Source organism: Penicillium digitatum, chromosome 1, assembly GCF_016767815.1.
Source record: "Penicillium digitatum chromosome 1, complete sequence".
NCBI classification, from domain to species: domain Eukaryota; kingdom Fungi; phylum Ascomycota; class Eurotiomycetes; order Eurotiales; family Aspergillaceae; genus Penicillium; species Penicillium digitatum.
In genome coordinates this window covers 4,900,403-4,915,631 of record NC_089384.1, presented here as the reverse complement: position 1 = coordinate 4,915,631, position 15,229 = coordinate 4,900,403, and the positions used below count along the sequence as shown (strand labels likewise).

Genomic DNA, 15,229 nt, shown 5'->3' with positions numbered 1-15,229 from the left:
TGAATATGGTCGCTACTCCACCTCAGTGTACAGAAGTGTAGCTCCGAGCTTTGAGAATTTGGGCAAGTCTCCAGTCTCGGCCCGATAACGGATACCTTCGAGCTCAAACATTTCCATTCCAGCTTTCAGGAAAGAGGAAAAAGTGAAGAGACATTATGCTGAGCCCAAAATGTGAGGATAGGGATGCACATTTTGCGGAGTAGCATATCTACGACGGATGTGACTATTGATCCTTCCCCGCACCTGGTCACCTTAGCTGGGATTTTGCGTCTGAGTGAAAATGTTTCAACATGGAGAAGGAAATGAATCAATGAGTTTCCTGGCAGTCTTAGGGCTGCAGAGGAAGGAATGATGCTGTATAGACGGATAATAGGCTTCGTCAATTCATTGAGGGATTCTCTTGGCCCAAAACCATCCAATATGGCAAAATATCTCCTTTTGAAAAATTAAGCACTGCCCTAAGGGTATAGCACTTGGAAAGAGCAAGTAAAACACGTAGAATCGCAGGTTTAAAAGCATCTTAAAAGCTAGAGACGAAAAGTGATATATCCCCATATGAACGCCGGTCCCTCAGGACTAGGATGAGAAGCTAGATACATTCAAGAATAGCGGGGATGATGCGACCAATAGGATCGACAGAAGAACAATGTGCTCAGTCCCGTATGAGCTCAAGACATGCGTGGGATATGATGGGCATGAAAGAAGTTCCCAAAATGCAGGTATAGAAGTATCCCGACAACCAGCGGCAGGTGTCGGGCTGTACAGTGCTCGTTTAGAACGTGACAAAACAATCAATCCGACAAGCGCGGATGAGGCATGGCTGAGAAGAACAGCAAATAGGAAAAGGGCTGAAAGGCAGAAAAAATTAGTGGAGTAGCTTGTCGCTGGCGTGGTGGATGGTCTTGGCCACCCGGTCGATCCAATATTGGGTCAATGTCCAATTCCCTGTGTTAATGCTGTCGCGGATAGCAGGGAAGATCGAGGCGTCGTAGCCGGACCACAGCTCTGGACCAAAGATGACGTGTCGGAATTGTGTGCGGTTGGGGATCTGTACAAGTCGTGAGCTAGGGGTGAAGGATGATTCAAGCAAGACGTCAACTTACGCCACCGCCTTCTTCCAAGTCAAGTAAATTTGTCTCAAAGGCAGCCATTCGAACATTATGGGTCACCCGCTGGACTGCCATGATATTGCTTTCATATCCGCCCATGCCCCACACAGTGTCGTGCCAGATCTTGTTCCAGGACTGGAATGTAACAGCGTTGGCTTTCATTTCGGTCGCAGCCTTGAACATGGGTTGCATATCCACCTTGGCCTTCTTTGATTTGGCAAATTTGTCCAAATCTTTGACCCATCCCTCAATGGAATTGCCGTAGACTTCTAAATCAAATGGCAGCATGGGGCTCTCCGAAAGGTCAAGGAGAAGAAGTCCCCAAAATTGAGCTAGGATTTTGTGGTATTGGAAATCGGGGTCTGCAAATTTAACCATCCAGTCATACGTTTCGTAGCAGCTGTGGTATGGATAGGGCTCGCCCTCGAATCCGAAATCAATACTCGAGGTGCCAGCAATATCCTGGAACGCAACATAATCACTTCCAGCGCCAAGTGGGGTGATCTTTGAGCCCTTCTTATCCCAGAGGTCTTTCAGTGTTGCGTTCGCATAGGGGTCCGAGATACGACTCAGAACTTGCAGCACGGTGCGCTCAAAAACGGGCGATGCAGACACACGGAAGTTAGGCCCAGCAACACCCACGTCAACATTCAGATAGGCAAACGCATTCGCACGGAGATCATCAACCTCCTTTTCGACATGTTCTGTTGAGCCGATCAAATTGTACTCCTCTCCGTCCCAACTGACAAATTCAATGGTGCGAAGCGGCCGCCATCCATAGGTGAGCAACTCGCCAAAGGCTCGTACAACCTCAAGGAAAGCAGCAGTGCCACTTCCGGGGTCAACACTTCCTATGCACCACGAATCTCGGTGGTTGCCAACAATAATCTTCTTATCGCGCTCGTCCATTCCAGTGATCCTGCCGTGGATGTTGTAGATAGGTTGCCGTTCTACTTCATCTTGCAGGTTCATCAGATGAACGATCGGGGAGCCCTGGTCACCAGTCCACCACTCTTGTACATCTGGGACACCACCCACCCATTCATTGGGGACTTTGGAGCCGTGACCTTTGAGGCCTTGCAGAAGTATCTGTGCATCGCGCCAAGCGAGTGGGAGACTGGGAATTTTGGGTAGTCCGGGGCTATCCTCGGGAGATAGACGATGCTTCTCTCCTGGAGTGGATGCCCATCCAGGGCTGAGAACATCACCAACTATCTGTGACATCATGCTGACACCGCCCCTTTGCACGCCATCGCTTGGCATATACCGCCCGTCGGGGAAAGCGGGGCCTTTTCGAAATCCGTCCTGAGAGGGATCGGAGTAGATGATACAGCCGGCAGCCCCGGCTAATTCAGCGGCCTTGATTTTCAATGCGCGATCGGACTCAGTCCCATAGTAACGGACCAAGGCAATCGAGCCATCAAGTGAAATTCCAGTATCTGCGAGCAGCTTGAAATCTTCCCGGGACCCGAAGTTAGCATACACCAGATGCCCAGTGACATTGCCAGATTTCGAATGCCCATGGAATACCAGGTCCTTGGCATTGTCCTCTTCGAGTTTCGCCTCCCAGGCTAGACTGGGTGGGTCGATGATTGCGACTCTCCTCCCGTCCTTGCGTGGATAGTTGAGGTAGACCTGGAATTCCTCCCGCGACACTTCATCGAACCCTGCATTCTGGAACTCTTGTTCAATTAATTTTGATAGCGCAAAGCTGCCTTCCGTGCCAGCCATGTGAGTGTAGTTGGTGACTCGTCGCAAGTTTTCGGCGATATTGGTCTCGTTGATGTGACCTTGGATGAAGTTTTCGACAGAGGCAGCGCTATAGGACTGACCCATGGCCATGCGACTGTTGATATTGAAGACATCTGCAATGAAAAACACATACACTAGGGTGACCACCAGTAAAAGAGCGAACACTCGGAGAAGCATGATGCACCCCTTATCTTTGAAGCGTGCCCTTGTGTCACTAAGATTTATCGTGAAGCGCAAATTGGGCATATACCGTTGGAAAGGACGTTGAATAGCGGAGAGGGTACGACCCAGACTCGATAGCTGCTTGGAAAAACGATCTCGCAGAGGGGCTTGTCTGCCGGTTAAGGGGGCCGATGCCGAATCATCCACATCCATTTGATCTATTTCCCGCCGTAGCTCCTCCACCGACTCTCGATCTGAGTGTGAGGTCAATGACTCCAGGTCATCGAGGCTGGAGCGCGCCGATTCCACGGTTGGTGGGTGGTAGCCACGTGTGGAGGCATGATCGCGACCGAGTAGCCCCTGTCGTTCAACATCTGTTCCGTCGCCAAGGTTGGATCGAGAGGAGGAGGGTTGGCCGGTGGCTTCAGCGTAAGAAGGGATGGGGACAGCCTGATAGTCAAACTTCTCGTCGCCCATTGTGGGAGATACGGGGCTCCGGAGAGCCGTAAGCAGTGTATAACACGGGTGCGGAGATCCGGAGGATCATGATCTGTAGGAAAAAGGGAAATGAGCGACGTCCGACATCATATGCCGATAAATGAATTTGTCCAGAAGTTCGATGGAGTCGTATAGGAGAGAGACAGGAGATAGGCAGACGCCCCGGAGTGAGAGTGACCCACGCTTGGCAACTTCGGTACTGCATTACGCATCCTGACATTAGATGTTTGGGCATAAGGATTCTTCCATGCTATCCGGATATCAGAATGTTGGCGTGGGAACCATTTTTGTCCGTCGAGATCGATTTAGGAACCCGTACTTTTTCTTCAATATATTACGGACTTCGGAAATGCAGTGTTGTGCAGATGTTCTCCAATCTGCTCCATACCCTGTCCATGCCAACGAAATTACAACATAGATCCCTAGGCAGAATCCGAACAACACTTCACAGCAAAGGGGAAACTGAAGCTCTACATAAGATTACTGGGAAGACAATAAGCCAGTCATCAAGGCAGTTGAATAACCTCTATTGTAGAGCAGCAAATTTCAGGCTAAATATCCCCGACTTCCGAGGTGATGCCGGACCATCCTAATGTAGCTCAAAATTACTCTATAGCTCCACTCAATGATCCGAGAATGAATAGAAACCCGGGAAAGAGAGACTCCAGATCCTCCGTATTAAAAGATATAATAAGATCTCAAAGACTGAACCTGGAAGAAAACCGAGTGGAGACAAGAGAGATCGATAAGATGGCAGACTCAGTTCTACACCGTAGCTTGGATGTTGCGATCCGTTATTATTTTCCCCCAAAAGCCACGTAGCAGAGTATAAAACATACCTAGGGATCTTTTTCTAGATGGAATTATTTCCTATTGACTATTCTGCTTTTGTTTAAAGTGAAGTTTAAGAGACTGTGGTTAGCGGTGAGTACATAACGTATCATAGTACGGAGTACAATCCGTTGCTTTACATACAAGATCTCTATAGTATGTTGGACTCCAGTCATTATAGATCCCCTAGGCAATGATCCGGCCCAAAGGAACTGTAACAAAAGAAACTGAAAAAGAGGGCACATCTCCCCACTTGGACAGAAAAAAAGGGAAAAAAAAAAAAAAGGTGGTGACAGATCGTACACGGTAGAACCGAGTACACAAACTCCTTTTCATTCTTATATCAATTGCCTTCTCTTTGAACTTCTTCCTTTCTTTTATTAATTTTAATCTTGACCTTCTTCTTCTCTTCACTCTTTCTTCATCCTTACTTTGTGTTTTCCCAAAAAAAAAAGGAAGTTGCCCCTCCATTCCCCCCACCATGGCTGCTCGTCCCCAAAACATCGGTATCAAGGCCATTGAGGTCTACTTCCCTACTCAGGTAAGCATGCCATATGTGTATAATCACCTATGATCTATACTGATCCATCAATTGCAGTGTGTTGATCAGGTTGAGCTCGAGAAGTACGATGGCGTCTCTGCTGGAAAGTACACCATTGGTCTCGGACAGACCAAGATGAGCTTCTGTGATGACCGTGAGGGTATGGACACCGTCAACACCGTCAGATTCCAATGGAGACCAAGACTGATCAGCTAATCGTTCCCGGCAGACATCTACTCCATGGCCCTCACCGTCCTCTCCTCCCTCATGAACAAATACAACATCGACCCCAAGTCCGTTGGAAGACTCGAGGTTGGCACTGAGACCCTTTTGGACAAGTCCAAGTCCGTAAAGTCCGTGCTCATGCAGCTTTTCGCTCCTCACGGAAACACCAACATTGAAGGTGTCGACAACGTCAATGCCTGCTACGGTGGCACCAACGCCGTCTTCAACAGCATCAACTGGCTCGAGTCCTCCGCCTGGGATGGCCGTGATGCTGTTGTGGTCTGCGGTGATATTGCCCTGTACGCTGCTGGTGCTGCCCGCCCCACTGGTGGTGCTGGCTGTGTTGCCATGGTCATTGGCCCCGATGCCCCTATCGTCTTCGAGCCCGGTCTCCGTGCCTCCTATCTCACTCACGCTTACGATTTCTATAAGCCCGACCTCACCAGCGAGTACCCCGTTGTCGATGGTCACTACTCCCTTCGATGCTACACCGAGGCTGTCGATGCCTGCTACAAGGCCTACGACGTCCGGGAGAAGACTTTGAAGATTCAGACCAACGGTGCTACCGACGAGTCTCTGTCCCCTCTGGACCGCTTCGACTACATCCTGTTCCACGCCCCTACCTGCAAGCTCGTCCAGAAGTCCTACGCTCGTATGCTTTATAACGACTACCTGGCCAACCCCTCGCACCCCGCTTTCGCTGAAGTTGCCCCCGAGCTCCGTGACTTGGACTACGAGAAGTCTCTTACCGACAAGGCTGTTGAGAAGACTTTCATGGGTCTGACTAAGAAGCGTTTCGCCGAGCGTGTGAACCCTGGTCTCCAGGTCGCCACCCAGTGTGGTAATATGTACACTGCCACCGTATACGGCGGTTTGGCCAGTCTTCTCAGCAACGTCGCTTTCGACCCCAAAGAGCCCAAGCGCATTGGTCTCTTCAGCTACGGTTCTGGTCTGGCCAGCTCCATGTTCAGCGCCAAGATTGTCGGTGATGTCTCCGGCATGGTTGAAAAGCTTGACCTCCAGAACCGCCTGAACGCCCGCACTATCCTCGAGCCTGTTGCGTATGATGCCATGTGCAAGCTCCGTGAGCACGCCCACTTGAAGAAGGACTTCAAGCCCACTGGTAACATTGAGACCATTGGATCCGGTGTCTACTACTTGACTGAGGTGGATGACATGTTCCGCCGCAAGTACGAGATCAAGGCTTAAGGTTTCTTTGATGTTCTGCGATTGCCTTAACCGTTCGATGTGTTGTTTAGACGGTTCAAAGAGATTCCCCCGAGCGTTTTGAGTGTTTTGCAAGGTGCATAGATCATAGGAAGGCTTGTTTGAGACCTTTCATTTTGTTTCGTTTTCTTTCCTTTTTTTTAAAAAAAAAAGAACTCTTTCGGTTGGGTATTTTTGATCATTTCGACCCAGATGAAAATGATTGTCATGAAATTATTAAAACGACAATTAATGTGATGAATTTCCAAAATTTCCCCAAATAATTCCAACCAAATCTGTCCCTAATAAGTCGATATTAACTACAATAGTTCACAGCAACACTGTAGACTAACCGCGAAACCCCCCAACGGTCAATGCGTGATTATGTGTTGATCACCCCAACTTGACCTCAACCTCTTTCCAGATACTCCGTAGATGTCTCTTGCATGAGCTCATATCCACTGCATTAATGGTTGCTAATTATGGGAAATTTCTTAGTTTCAAGATCGAATCATCCAATCACATGATGTGACGCCGGTGTTCAGCGCGTACTTCAAACTCATCCCATACATGTAGCCGCTGACTTCGTTATCACATTCGGCCACTGGCGCATCTAGAGCAGCTACCCTTCCTTCATGGGGTCTTCATTGCCCATTTTCAACCCTGGAATCACACATTCTATGGGCCCGATGGCTATTTTTAACCATATGCTTCCTTGGATCCCTTAACCGCTGACCCCGCGAGTCCGGAAGCAGGGAGAGTCACCAACAAGTCCGCTAATTACATGGAAATGTGGCCTAATTGTTGCCGTTTTTAGAATATATCGAGAATCTTGCAGCAAGCTAACCATTGTAGGAAATCTGAAGAATGATATTGAAGAAGATGCAAAATATAGTAACATCTTAACGCGCGACAGTCCGATGAAACCGCACTATACCGGACCGGACCCCCTAAGAGGGGCAGTTTCAAGGGCCTTGTTGCTCAACATGCCTGTCTTCAGGCACAATGTCGGCAGTTTCGCGTTTCATCGAGTGGACATGCCTCTGATCGGAGACTAGGATCCCAAAAAAAGATTCTCAAGCTCCGTAGGCGTTACAACGGTGCTCTTCTCCATGTTTCATCTTTTCTAGATCAGTTATGGTTCGTCAAGTCAATCTTTTTATACGCATTATGCTTGGCTGTTTGAGACTCTATCGAGGTCCATTTAATATCTAAACTTCTTCCCTTCTAAATCATGCCTTTCTGAACGACTCGGTCAACAAGACATCAGTTCCTTCCTTCATTTGTTACCCTTGTGATAGATTGTCATTGGTGCCACACCTAATCAACAACTTCGCTATCATGTCTTTTGTCGATTCTGCTCGCTTTCGGCCAACGACGCCGCCGCATCTTTCTCTTGGGGAATACATCGGCTCCGGGCATAGTTGTCATGCCTCCAACTCTTCCGTCTATTCAAGCGAGTCATCCCCCTGGTCAACTATGACTGGAAACACCAGTCCTACCACGTCGCCAACCAGACATCATCATGGCCCAAAGCTACTACCAAAGATCCGACTCCAAGACGTCGTGATTTTTGAGCCCGTGTCTGCAAACGGACCTCTTCGTCATCGTCGGGTTCTGTCTAATACACGGAACCCTCCTCCTGGACTTACATCTTACCCACCTGCGCGGCCATCAATAGGCCGTCGGTCACGCAACATTGCGGACCGCTTAACATTGGCCTCTCCCATCTCGCCGGTGCCGATGACTGCTCAAGGCAGCTTCTCTGCCTTGTCATCGCCTGTGACCATCATTCCTTCGTGCAAGCGCAAGGCAGGTGGGGGCCACTCACGCTCGGTGTCGGCATCTGTTCTTGATGTAGCTACTTTGACTAGATTCGGGTATCCCACCTATCGGGAGCTGCCAAAATATACACCTCAAATGCAGGCCCAGACAACCCCGACCACCCCAGTCACCCCAATCACTCCAAGCATCATGCCTTACCTATCATATTCTCAAAGACTGGGGGACCAGCATTTTCCCGCAAGCATGCAAACTTCTTTGACAGTGCCGACGCCTCAATACAGCTACCGCCAGGCATCGGCTGCCCAGCATTCACCAGTCTTGCTCAGCCCCCATGAAGATCTAGCCCCGAGGACCACAACTCTACTGTCATATCTGACACTACCAATCCAACCAATCAACATAGTCCGCAACGTGAGTGTAGTGCCAACTCGTGGCTTACACGATTACTTCTGGTGGGACATCCGCAACCTGCGCAACTGGAGCTCATTCTCACTGGCGGCATTTGACTCTCTGGACAGCCGATTAATCCAGCTCTTGAAGACTGAAATCCCAGCAGAGCTCACACCGCGCGTGGTCGTATCTCCAGCAAGCCTAGCGCCAGAATCCGAGCACGACCTAGTGTGTTTAATCCGCGATCTCTACGCACCACGCATAAACGCCGCGCTAGCCGTCTCCCAAGGCAAAGACCACCTCCAACTCTACGCTGCCCCAGATGTCCGCAACACAGGCCACAAAAACCACGGCCACCCACATTTCCTAGCAAACTACCTCTCAGACACCGAGCAAACAAGTACGGGTCTCCCGCGCGGCCGACTTGTCGGCATCGTGAAGAGCTTTGACCGCTGGAACACCGGAATGCGCAACGAAGCCCCCCACAGACGCGTGGAATACCTCAACGGACTCGCCCACCTCCAGCGCTGCATGCGCGAGCATTCCTGTCGCTACGGCTTCATCATCACCGAGATCGAGCTCGTCTGCGTGCGAGCCGGCTGCGATGCAGGCGATGAGGTCCCCTATTTTGGGTACCTGGAGATCGCGGCGTCAATTCCGCTCAAGACAGCCACTGGGAGGAGGGCACATCCGCGCGACGCACCACTCGCAACGCCCGTCAGCGCGCGCTCTTTCTCGTCCTCGTCCTCGTCCTGCTCGTCATTCCCCTTGAGTCAGGACTCCTCGGACCCAGAGCCAGCTGAGGACGCATTGCCAGCTATGACGGCGGGGTTGGGGTTGTATTTCTTGTTAATGCTTTCGAAGTCGGTTCCACTTCCACATCAGCCTTCTGCTCACCTTAACGTTGGCGGACCTGGTGCGATGACTCGTCAGAGGATTCTGGTGGAAGCGAAGGACAAGTGGATCCCTGAGCCGCAGATTGGGGAGAAAAGAGATGCTAAGAGGGTGAGGGGGTGGGTTTGGCCTTTGGATCCTTGGCATCGGAGGGAGGGAGGTGCGTCTAGGGGGAAGGCTGGGACGAAGACGAAAAAGTGGCATAAATGAGTGGTTTCCATCGGCGCAGGTTTGGAGGCAGTTGGGTTTTGGTGGAGTTTTGAGCATATTTCGTTTTACTTCTTTTGGTGATTTGTTATTCCCCCTTGTAAATATTCTCCTTCATAGTAATTTAATTTCTTTCTTTTCTTCCCTTCTCGATTTTCTATAGTCGAAAGGTTCTTAATACGTCGTAGAGACCAACGGCTATCAAAGTGATGGATCTGAGGTTCAACTTTTAATTTAATCTCTTGCCCCATCTACTCATCATGTCTTCTTTCGCTCCTTATACCCTTACTTTATAAAGATATCCCGGCATAAAAACAATAGAAGGGAGGGGAGGGGAATAGGATAATTTCAAAGATTTAGATGTCACAGGCATTTCGTTTTGTGACTAGGGTTTCTTCGAGACATGCGATATCCTGCAAGAGGCCCTGAGACCTGCACTGCTTACGTGACCCAACATTGCCCAATTATAAAGGACGAGAGCATTTATCGCGATGAGTTTGACTAGGAATATCCAGGGCCACGCATACAGTCTTTGTTTTATTTGGATGTTCTACTTCACTTGCCTTGGGTTGTGTGTTTTCCAGCTGTTAGTTGTTCGTGTGATGTATGATTTTGCCATAGTTTGTGTTGAACTCGGCCACGAAGATTCATGTAGATCACCAAAACTCAAGACCAAGTTGTGATTTCATCTAGCCTACGTAGTAAAATCCAACCAACTTATACCATCTGACCTATGAAATGCCTAGGATGGGGTCTAACTTCTTTAGATTATGCCAACACCAAGAAAGTGTCATAGATACAATCAGTCTCCGTGGCTTGTATCTGCACACCCAACAAAAAATAAATTCGAAAGGATTGAAGAAACTCCTAAGGTCCTCAGAGATTGACACCATTACCCCATCAAATCCGTCATGTAAACTGTGGAGTCTGAGGCCTTATATGCTGTCACGCCTGAAGGACCTTGGGGACGAGTACCTCGATAGTCAACTTGTGAGTACATTTTATAATACAGTTATATGTACCCTGTAGACTACAAAAGAAAGATCTTCCTCCTACAATCATACGTTCTTGCAAATTTGCCATTTCACTCAGCCCTGCACTACTACTAATACGTCTTTACCCATCCACCATTACTCCAACCCTATCACGCCCTTCTAAGATGTCCTCATCTCGGGAATTACCAGATGATCATGAGATCCGCGACGTAATAATCATCGGTGCAGGACCATGCGGCCTCGCCGTTGCCGCACGCCTAAGCGAAGAAACACCATCGGCAGTATTCACAGACGAAGAACATCAGCGCTACCACTGGATCAAGAAGCATAGCGGAAAGATGAATCTGGTACAAGCACGACATGGCAAGATCAAAGGAGTGCGAGCCGTAAAATGGGACAGTGAGCGTGGATGTCCTTGTGATGATGGCCAGCAACGGCGTACCTCAACTGAATCTATATCTTCTGTGCCATCACTGTCGTCCGCCTCGTCAACCTCGTCGACATCATCGACATCATCGATTTCAACTCTCGTTCTCGACGGCTCTGGTGATAAATGGATGCAACGGTGGAACAATGCGTTCCGCACGCTGGAAATCAAACAGCTCCGCAGCCCGATGTTTTTCCATGTTGATCCCGGGGATCGGGATGGCATGCTGGCTTATGCACAGGAGCAGGGGCGGGATTCAGATCTCTGGGAAATCCCCGGATGCGTTGGGAAGGAGATGAGCAAGCATAAGAAGAAGAAGAGGAGGCAGGGTGGAAAAACTCAGTAAGTGGTGTTCCATGTGAATGCAGTTGAAACAGAGCTCTAACCTTTGCATCATTGCGAATAGAACCATTGGAGGTGAGATTGATGAACGAGATCGGAAAGATTACTTCTCTCCTTCCACGGATCTTTTTTCGGATTATTGTTCGTCGATCATCCAGCGGTATGGTCTGGATGAGCCCGGCAAGATCTTGCAGCGCGAGGCCACGAATCTCTCATATAATTATCTCTCTGACAGCTCGGAGTCGAAGGTGTTCACTGTCACCACCTCCACAGGAGAAAAGTTTTACAGTCGGTCTGTCGTCCTGGCTATCGGACCGGGTGGAGCAGGTGTGTCGAAGATTTATCCGTGGAAACCGTCGACAGAACAAGAGGGCGCCGCAGCATGTTGTCACAGTACAGAGATCAAATCATTCCCCAGTCCCAATGTACAGAACAAGATCCAGCGACGACAAGAGACTAATGTGGTCGTTGTTGGAGGTGGGCTATCATCAGCACAGATTGTTGATATGGCGGTTCGCAAAGGCGTGACAAAAGTGTGGTTCTTGTTGCGGTCCGGCATGAAGGGTATGTCATAACGTCCCCAGCAAGCAAGCTTTTTTTTTTGGACAATGTCTCATTACAATCTAACAACAGTCAAACATTTCGACATCAGTCTGCCTTGGATGGGCAAGTACAAGAACTGGGAGAAAGCAGCCTTCTGGTCTGCGGACACCGACGAAGGTATATAAGATCAACAGCCATAAACTCATCCAACGGCCGTTACTAATACATTGTAGAGCGCCTTGAGATGATCCAAACCGCTCGCAACGGCGGTAGCATTACACCAAGCTACACAAGGATTGTAAAGCAACATGCAGCTAAACACCGAGCCTCAATCCACCCTTGCACGAAAATAGTATCCCACGAGTACAATCCAGTCACCCAAACCTGGACCCTAACAACCGACCCACCAATCCCCGATCTCCCTGAAATAGACTACATCTACTTCGCAACCGGAGTGCGTGCGGACGTGCGCGAGATACCCCTGCTTCGCGAGATGAACGACCAATACCCGATCGAGGTCAAGGCAGGTCTCCCGTGTCTAACGAACGACCTGTCGTGGCGGGATGACGTACCGTTGTTCATGACAGGCCGCTTGGCATCTCTCCGGCTTGGGCCCGGGGCGCCGAATCTCGAGGGCGCGAGGGTGGGCGCGGAACGTGTTGCGTGGGGCATGGAGGAGTTGCTCCACAAGGGAAGGGATGTTGGTGGGCAGTGTGAAGGGTTCTGTGGGCTTGGGAATCGGTATGCTTCGCTGCTTGGGGAGTGTGGTGAATGAGATTGTTTCACATCACCGTAATGATGGGTGGTATCATCACATAGATTGTACGGGTGGTGAGCTCGCAGAGTAGCCGGATAAAGTTTGCTAGTGAAGAGACTAGTATTTACTGGTGGTTTTATCAAATATCACATTGTTAGCGGTGTGTCATCTTGGGTACTGTTTGCCAGATAAACCTATTTAAATAGATCAGGCTGTAGGGTAAAACACAATCACCACAAGTAGAATGTATAGCCAGTATAAGGATAAACAAGAATATATTACTAGATTAGGGTTGCACGAAATGTGTTCACTTGCCCATTGAATATACTCTGCGACCCTTAGAAGGGTTCTTTCTAAGTTAGATGAAAGATCAAGGCCAAGTTCACAATTGTAGAGTAGTCTGTACTAGTCTCATGTACATTGTAGTGTAAATTGAATAGTGTGCCATATAAATGTCGGTAAAGAGGTTGAGTTTTGGCTTATGTTACCCAGTTTTTTGTTCCTAAATATCGTATGGCGGTTTGGCCGAGTGGTCTAAGGCGATTGACTAGAAATCAATTCCGTTCGCGGGCGCATGTTCGAATCATGCAGCCGTCGTAAGCATGTCTTTTTGCTGGTATTAGGGCTAGGTATTCGACAGTCAACAGTGTGGTATAGTTAGTATACATGTAGCAGGAACACACGAACTCGAACTAACCGGCCCTCGCCATTTTTTATCAAATCTGTCGAGCCTCGTAAGTTATTGCGAAGGTGCATAGCGGCCAGGGGGTAATTGTTTGGTTGTCCAGGGTTGATGCGTTGTATTAGACCGCCCTGGAGACCGCTCTAAGCCATTCGTAAATTGGTTGAATTCTCGAAATGTATCTCGTTTAGTGTTAAAGTTGAAGCTATTCCTAGCACCTAAAGCCTTATTTTAGAGTCAGAAACTAATCATTAACTAATAATACTGACACCCAAAGATGCTTGAATATTTACCGCCTGACAATGTTAATACCTTTAAAAATTTGGCACTAAATGTGACGCTATTCGCAGAACAACGCACCAAAGCCTACTCACCACACAATTAGGTGAATTCCTATAGTTGGAATATTGTTAAAACCGCTATACACCCTCAAATCTTGCGATCAATAGTTTTACACTATGTCAAGCCCTTTTTTATCCATTCCTAGGTAGGTGGGTTGAAGTTGAGTAATTACCCTATTCGGTCTCGGTTGTGGTAATTTAGGTATTCTAGTTTCCGCCAGTCTCAAACCAGGCGTAATTAATTCAGGCACCAACCCTGAAAAATCAGGTATTTTACTCATGCACCTTTGCAAGCGAGGCTCTGTCAGTGCAATATGACCAGGGTCATGACACAAAACATTCACAAATAATTCATCAAGTAAGGCGGTTTGGCCGAGTGGTCTAAGGCGATTGACTAGAAATCAATTCCGTTCGCGGGCGCATGTTCGAATCATGCAGCCGTCGTTACGATCTCTTTTTGCTGGTGTTGAGGTTGGAGCTTTGATAGTGAATAGTCTGGTATGCTAGCTCTAACCGGCCTCTGTAATTTTTTCCAAAAATTACAGACTCTCCTAACGGAGGGTCCGCGACCCATGTGCAACAAACCACCCATATGCAATTGTACCTTTTGCTAGGCGGACCATGCAAAAGGTACATATATAAATATAAGTTTTTCTCAACTAACTTATATAATGACCTTCTATTATAAGTGTATAACTAATATTCTAATTTTATCTTAATAGTTTTATGAAATTTTGATGGTCAGTTTCCGGAACGCCTTTGAAGTTGAATAGAGGCAGTGGTAGGTTTAAAGTTCAAATCGCAATATCACAAGAGGGCTCCCTAAAACATAGGCTGAAACTTAAATATGGTATTTAAAGAGAGTAGATTGTTATATATTCTAGATAATAACTAGTTTTTAAAGACTTTTCTAATCAGTGAGATCTAAAATTGAGGCCGGAAGAAAACATCGGTGCTCTTCGTACTGCTATCTAGCGTAAAATCGAGGTTGCCGATATCCGGCCAACAAAAGAAAGGATCCCCTGGAATCCTCTTAACAGCTAAATCCAACTCCTAGATCTGAAGGCTTGGTTCGAGGAAATTTTGAAAGCGGCCATTGTCGCGTCGGAGTACTATCACTATGCTAGGATCGATCTAGGAATCCCAATCGGAACTACAATATCTTCTGTCGGCATCGTGTTGAAAAGCATTCTAGGTCATACCTCTAGTGAGATTTCCTTCCCCTCGGGGCTGAGAGGGAGAGGATTTTTAGGCGTAAAACTTGTTGACATGCTTTGCCAATTTCTAAATATATAAGGCTATCCCTAGGACATTTCAGGCTAGCACGCCACGCGATTCCTACATGGGATTTTTCTCCACCAGTACCCACGAATTGATTTGAAAAAAGCTGTCTGCGACGGAATCTTTTCTGTGGAAAACCTGCAGAGAAGGCCACTCTTATAGAGCAAGAACAATAGCAGAACTTCACTTTAGAACTGCAGGGCATTCGCTATGCCATTGAACATCTTTATGAGATCGCTCGCTCCCCTCGTCACACTGCGT

At 48.2% G+C, this 15,229-nt stretch overlaps 4 protein-coding genes and 2 non-coding genes across 6 annotated transcripts; 5 read left to right on the top strand and 1 right to left on the bottom strand.

The window, feature by feature from the left end:
* Positions 1 to 865: 865 nt before the first annotated feature.
* Positions 866 to 3,500, bottom strand: Pdw03_4027 (Glutamate carboxypeptidase Tre2, putative; the record flags this gene model as incomplete). The annotated part of the gene is made up of 2 exons (XM_014676087.1): positions 866 to 1,048; positions 1,104 to 3,500. The coding sequence occupies 2 exons, from the start codon at positions 3,498 to 3,500 to the stop codon at positions 866 to 868; spliced, it is 2,580 nt and encodes an 859-aa protein (XP_014531573.1).
* Positions 3,501 to 4,833: 1,333 nt separating this feature from the next.
* Pdw03_4026 (Hydroxymethylglutaryl-coenzyme A synthase C-terminal) lies at positions 4,834 to 6,327 on the top strand (the record flags this gene model as incomplete). The annotated part of the gene is made up of 3 exons (XM_014676088.1): positions 4,834 to 4,893; positions 4,951 to 5,053; positions 5,123 to 6,327. 3 exons carry the CDS (start codon positions 4,834 to 4,836, stop codon positions 6,325 to 6,327), a joined length of 1,368 nt encoding a protein of 455 aa, XP_014531574.1.
* A 1,338-nt stretch (positions 6,328 to 7,665) lies between these two features.
* On the top strand, positions 7,666 to 9,603 carry Pdw03_4025 (uncharacterized protein; the record flags this gene model as incomplete). The annotated part of the gene is made up of 1 exon (XM_014676089.2): positions 7,666 to 9,603. One exon carries the CDS (start codon positions 7,666 to 7,668, stop codon positions 9,601 to 9,603), a length of 1,938 nt encoding a protein of 645 aa, XP_014531575.2.
* Positions 9,604 to 10,759: 1,156 nt separating this feature from the next.
* Pdw03_4024 (L-lysine 6-monooxygenase/L-ornithine 5-monooxygenase) lies at positions 10,760 to 12,682 on the top strand (the record flags this gene model as incomplete). The annotated part of the gene is made up of 4 exons (XM_014676090.1): positions 10,760 to 11,364; positions 11,429 to 11,928; positions 11,998 to 12,084; positions 12,141 to 12,682. 4 exons carry the CDS (start codon positions 10,760 to 10,762, stop codon positions 12,680 to 12,682), a joined length of 1,734 nt encoding a protein of 577 aa, XP_014531576.1.
* Positions 12,683 to 13,179: 497 nt separating this feature from the next.
* Positions 13,180 to 13,261, top strand: Pdw03_tRNA47. Its single transcript has one exon. It is a non-coding gene; the product is annotated as a tRNA-Ser (tRNA).
* A 788-nt stretch (positions 13,262 to 14,049) lies between these two features.
* On the top strand, positions 14,050 to 14,131 carry Pdw03_tRNA48. Its single transcript has one exon. It is a non-coding gene; the product is annotated as a tRNA-Ser (tRNA).
* Positions 14,132 to 15,229: the final 1,098 nt, after the last annotated feature.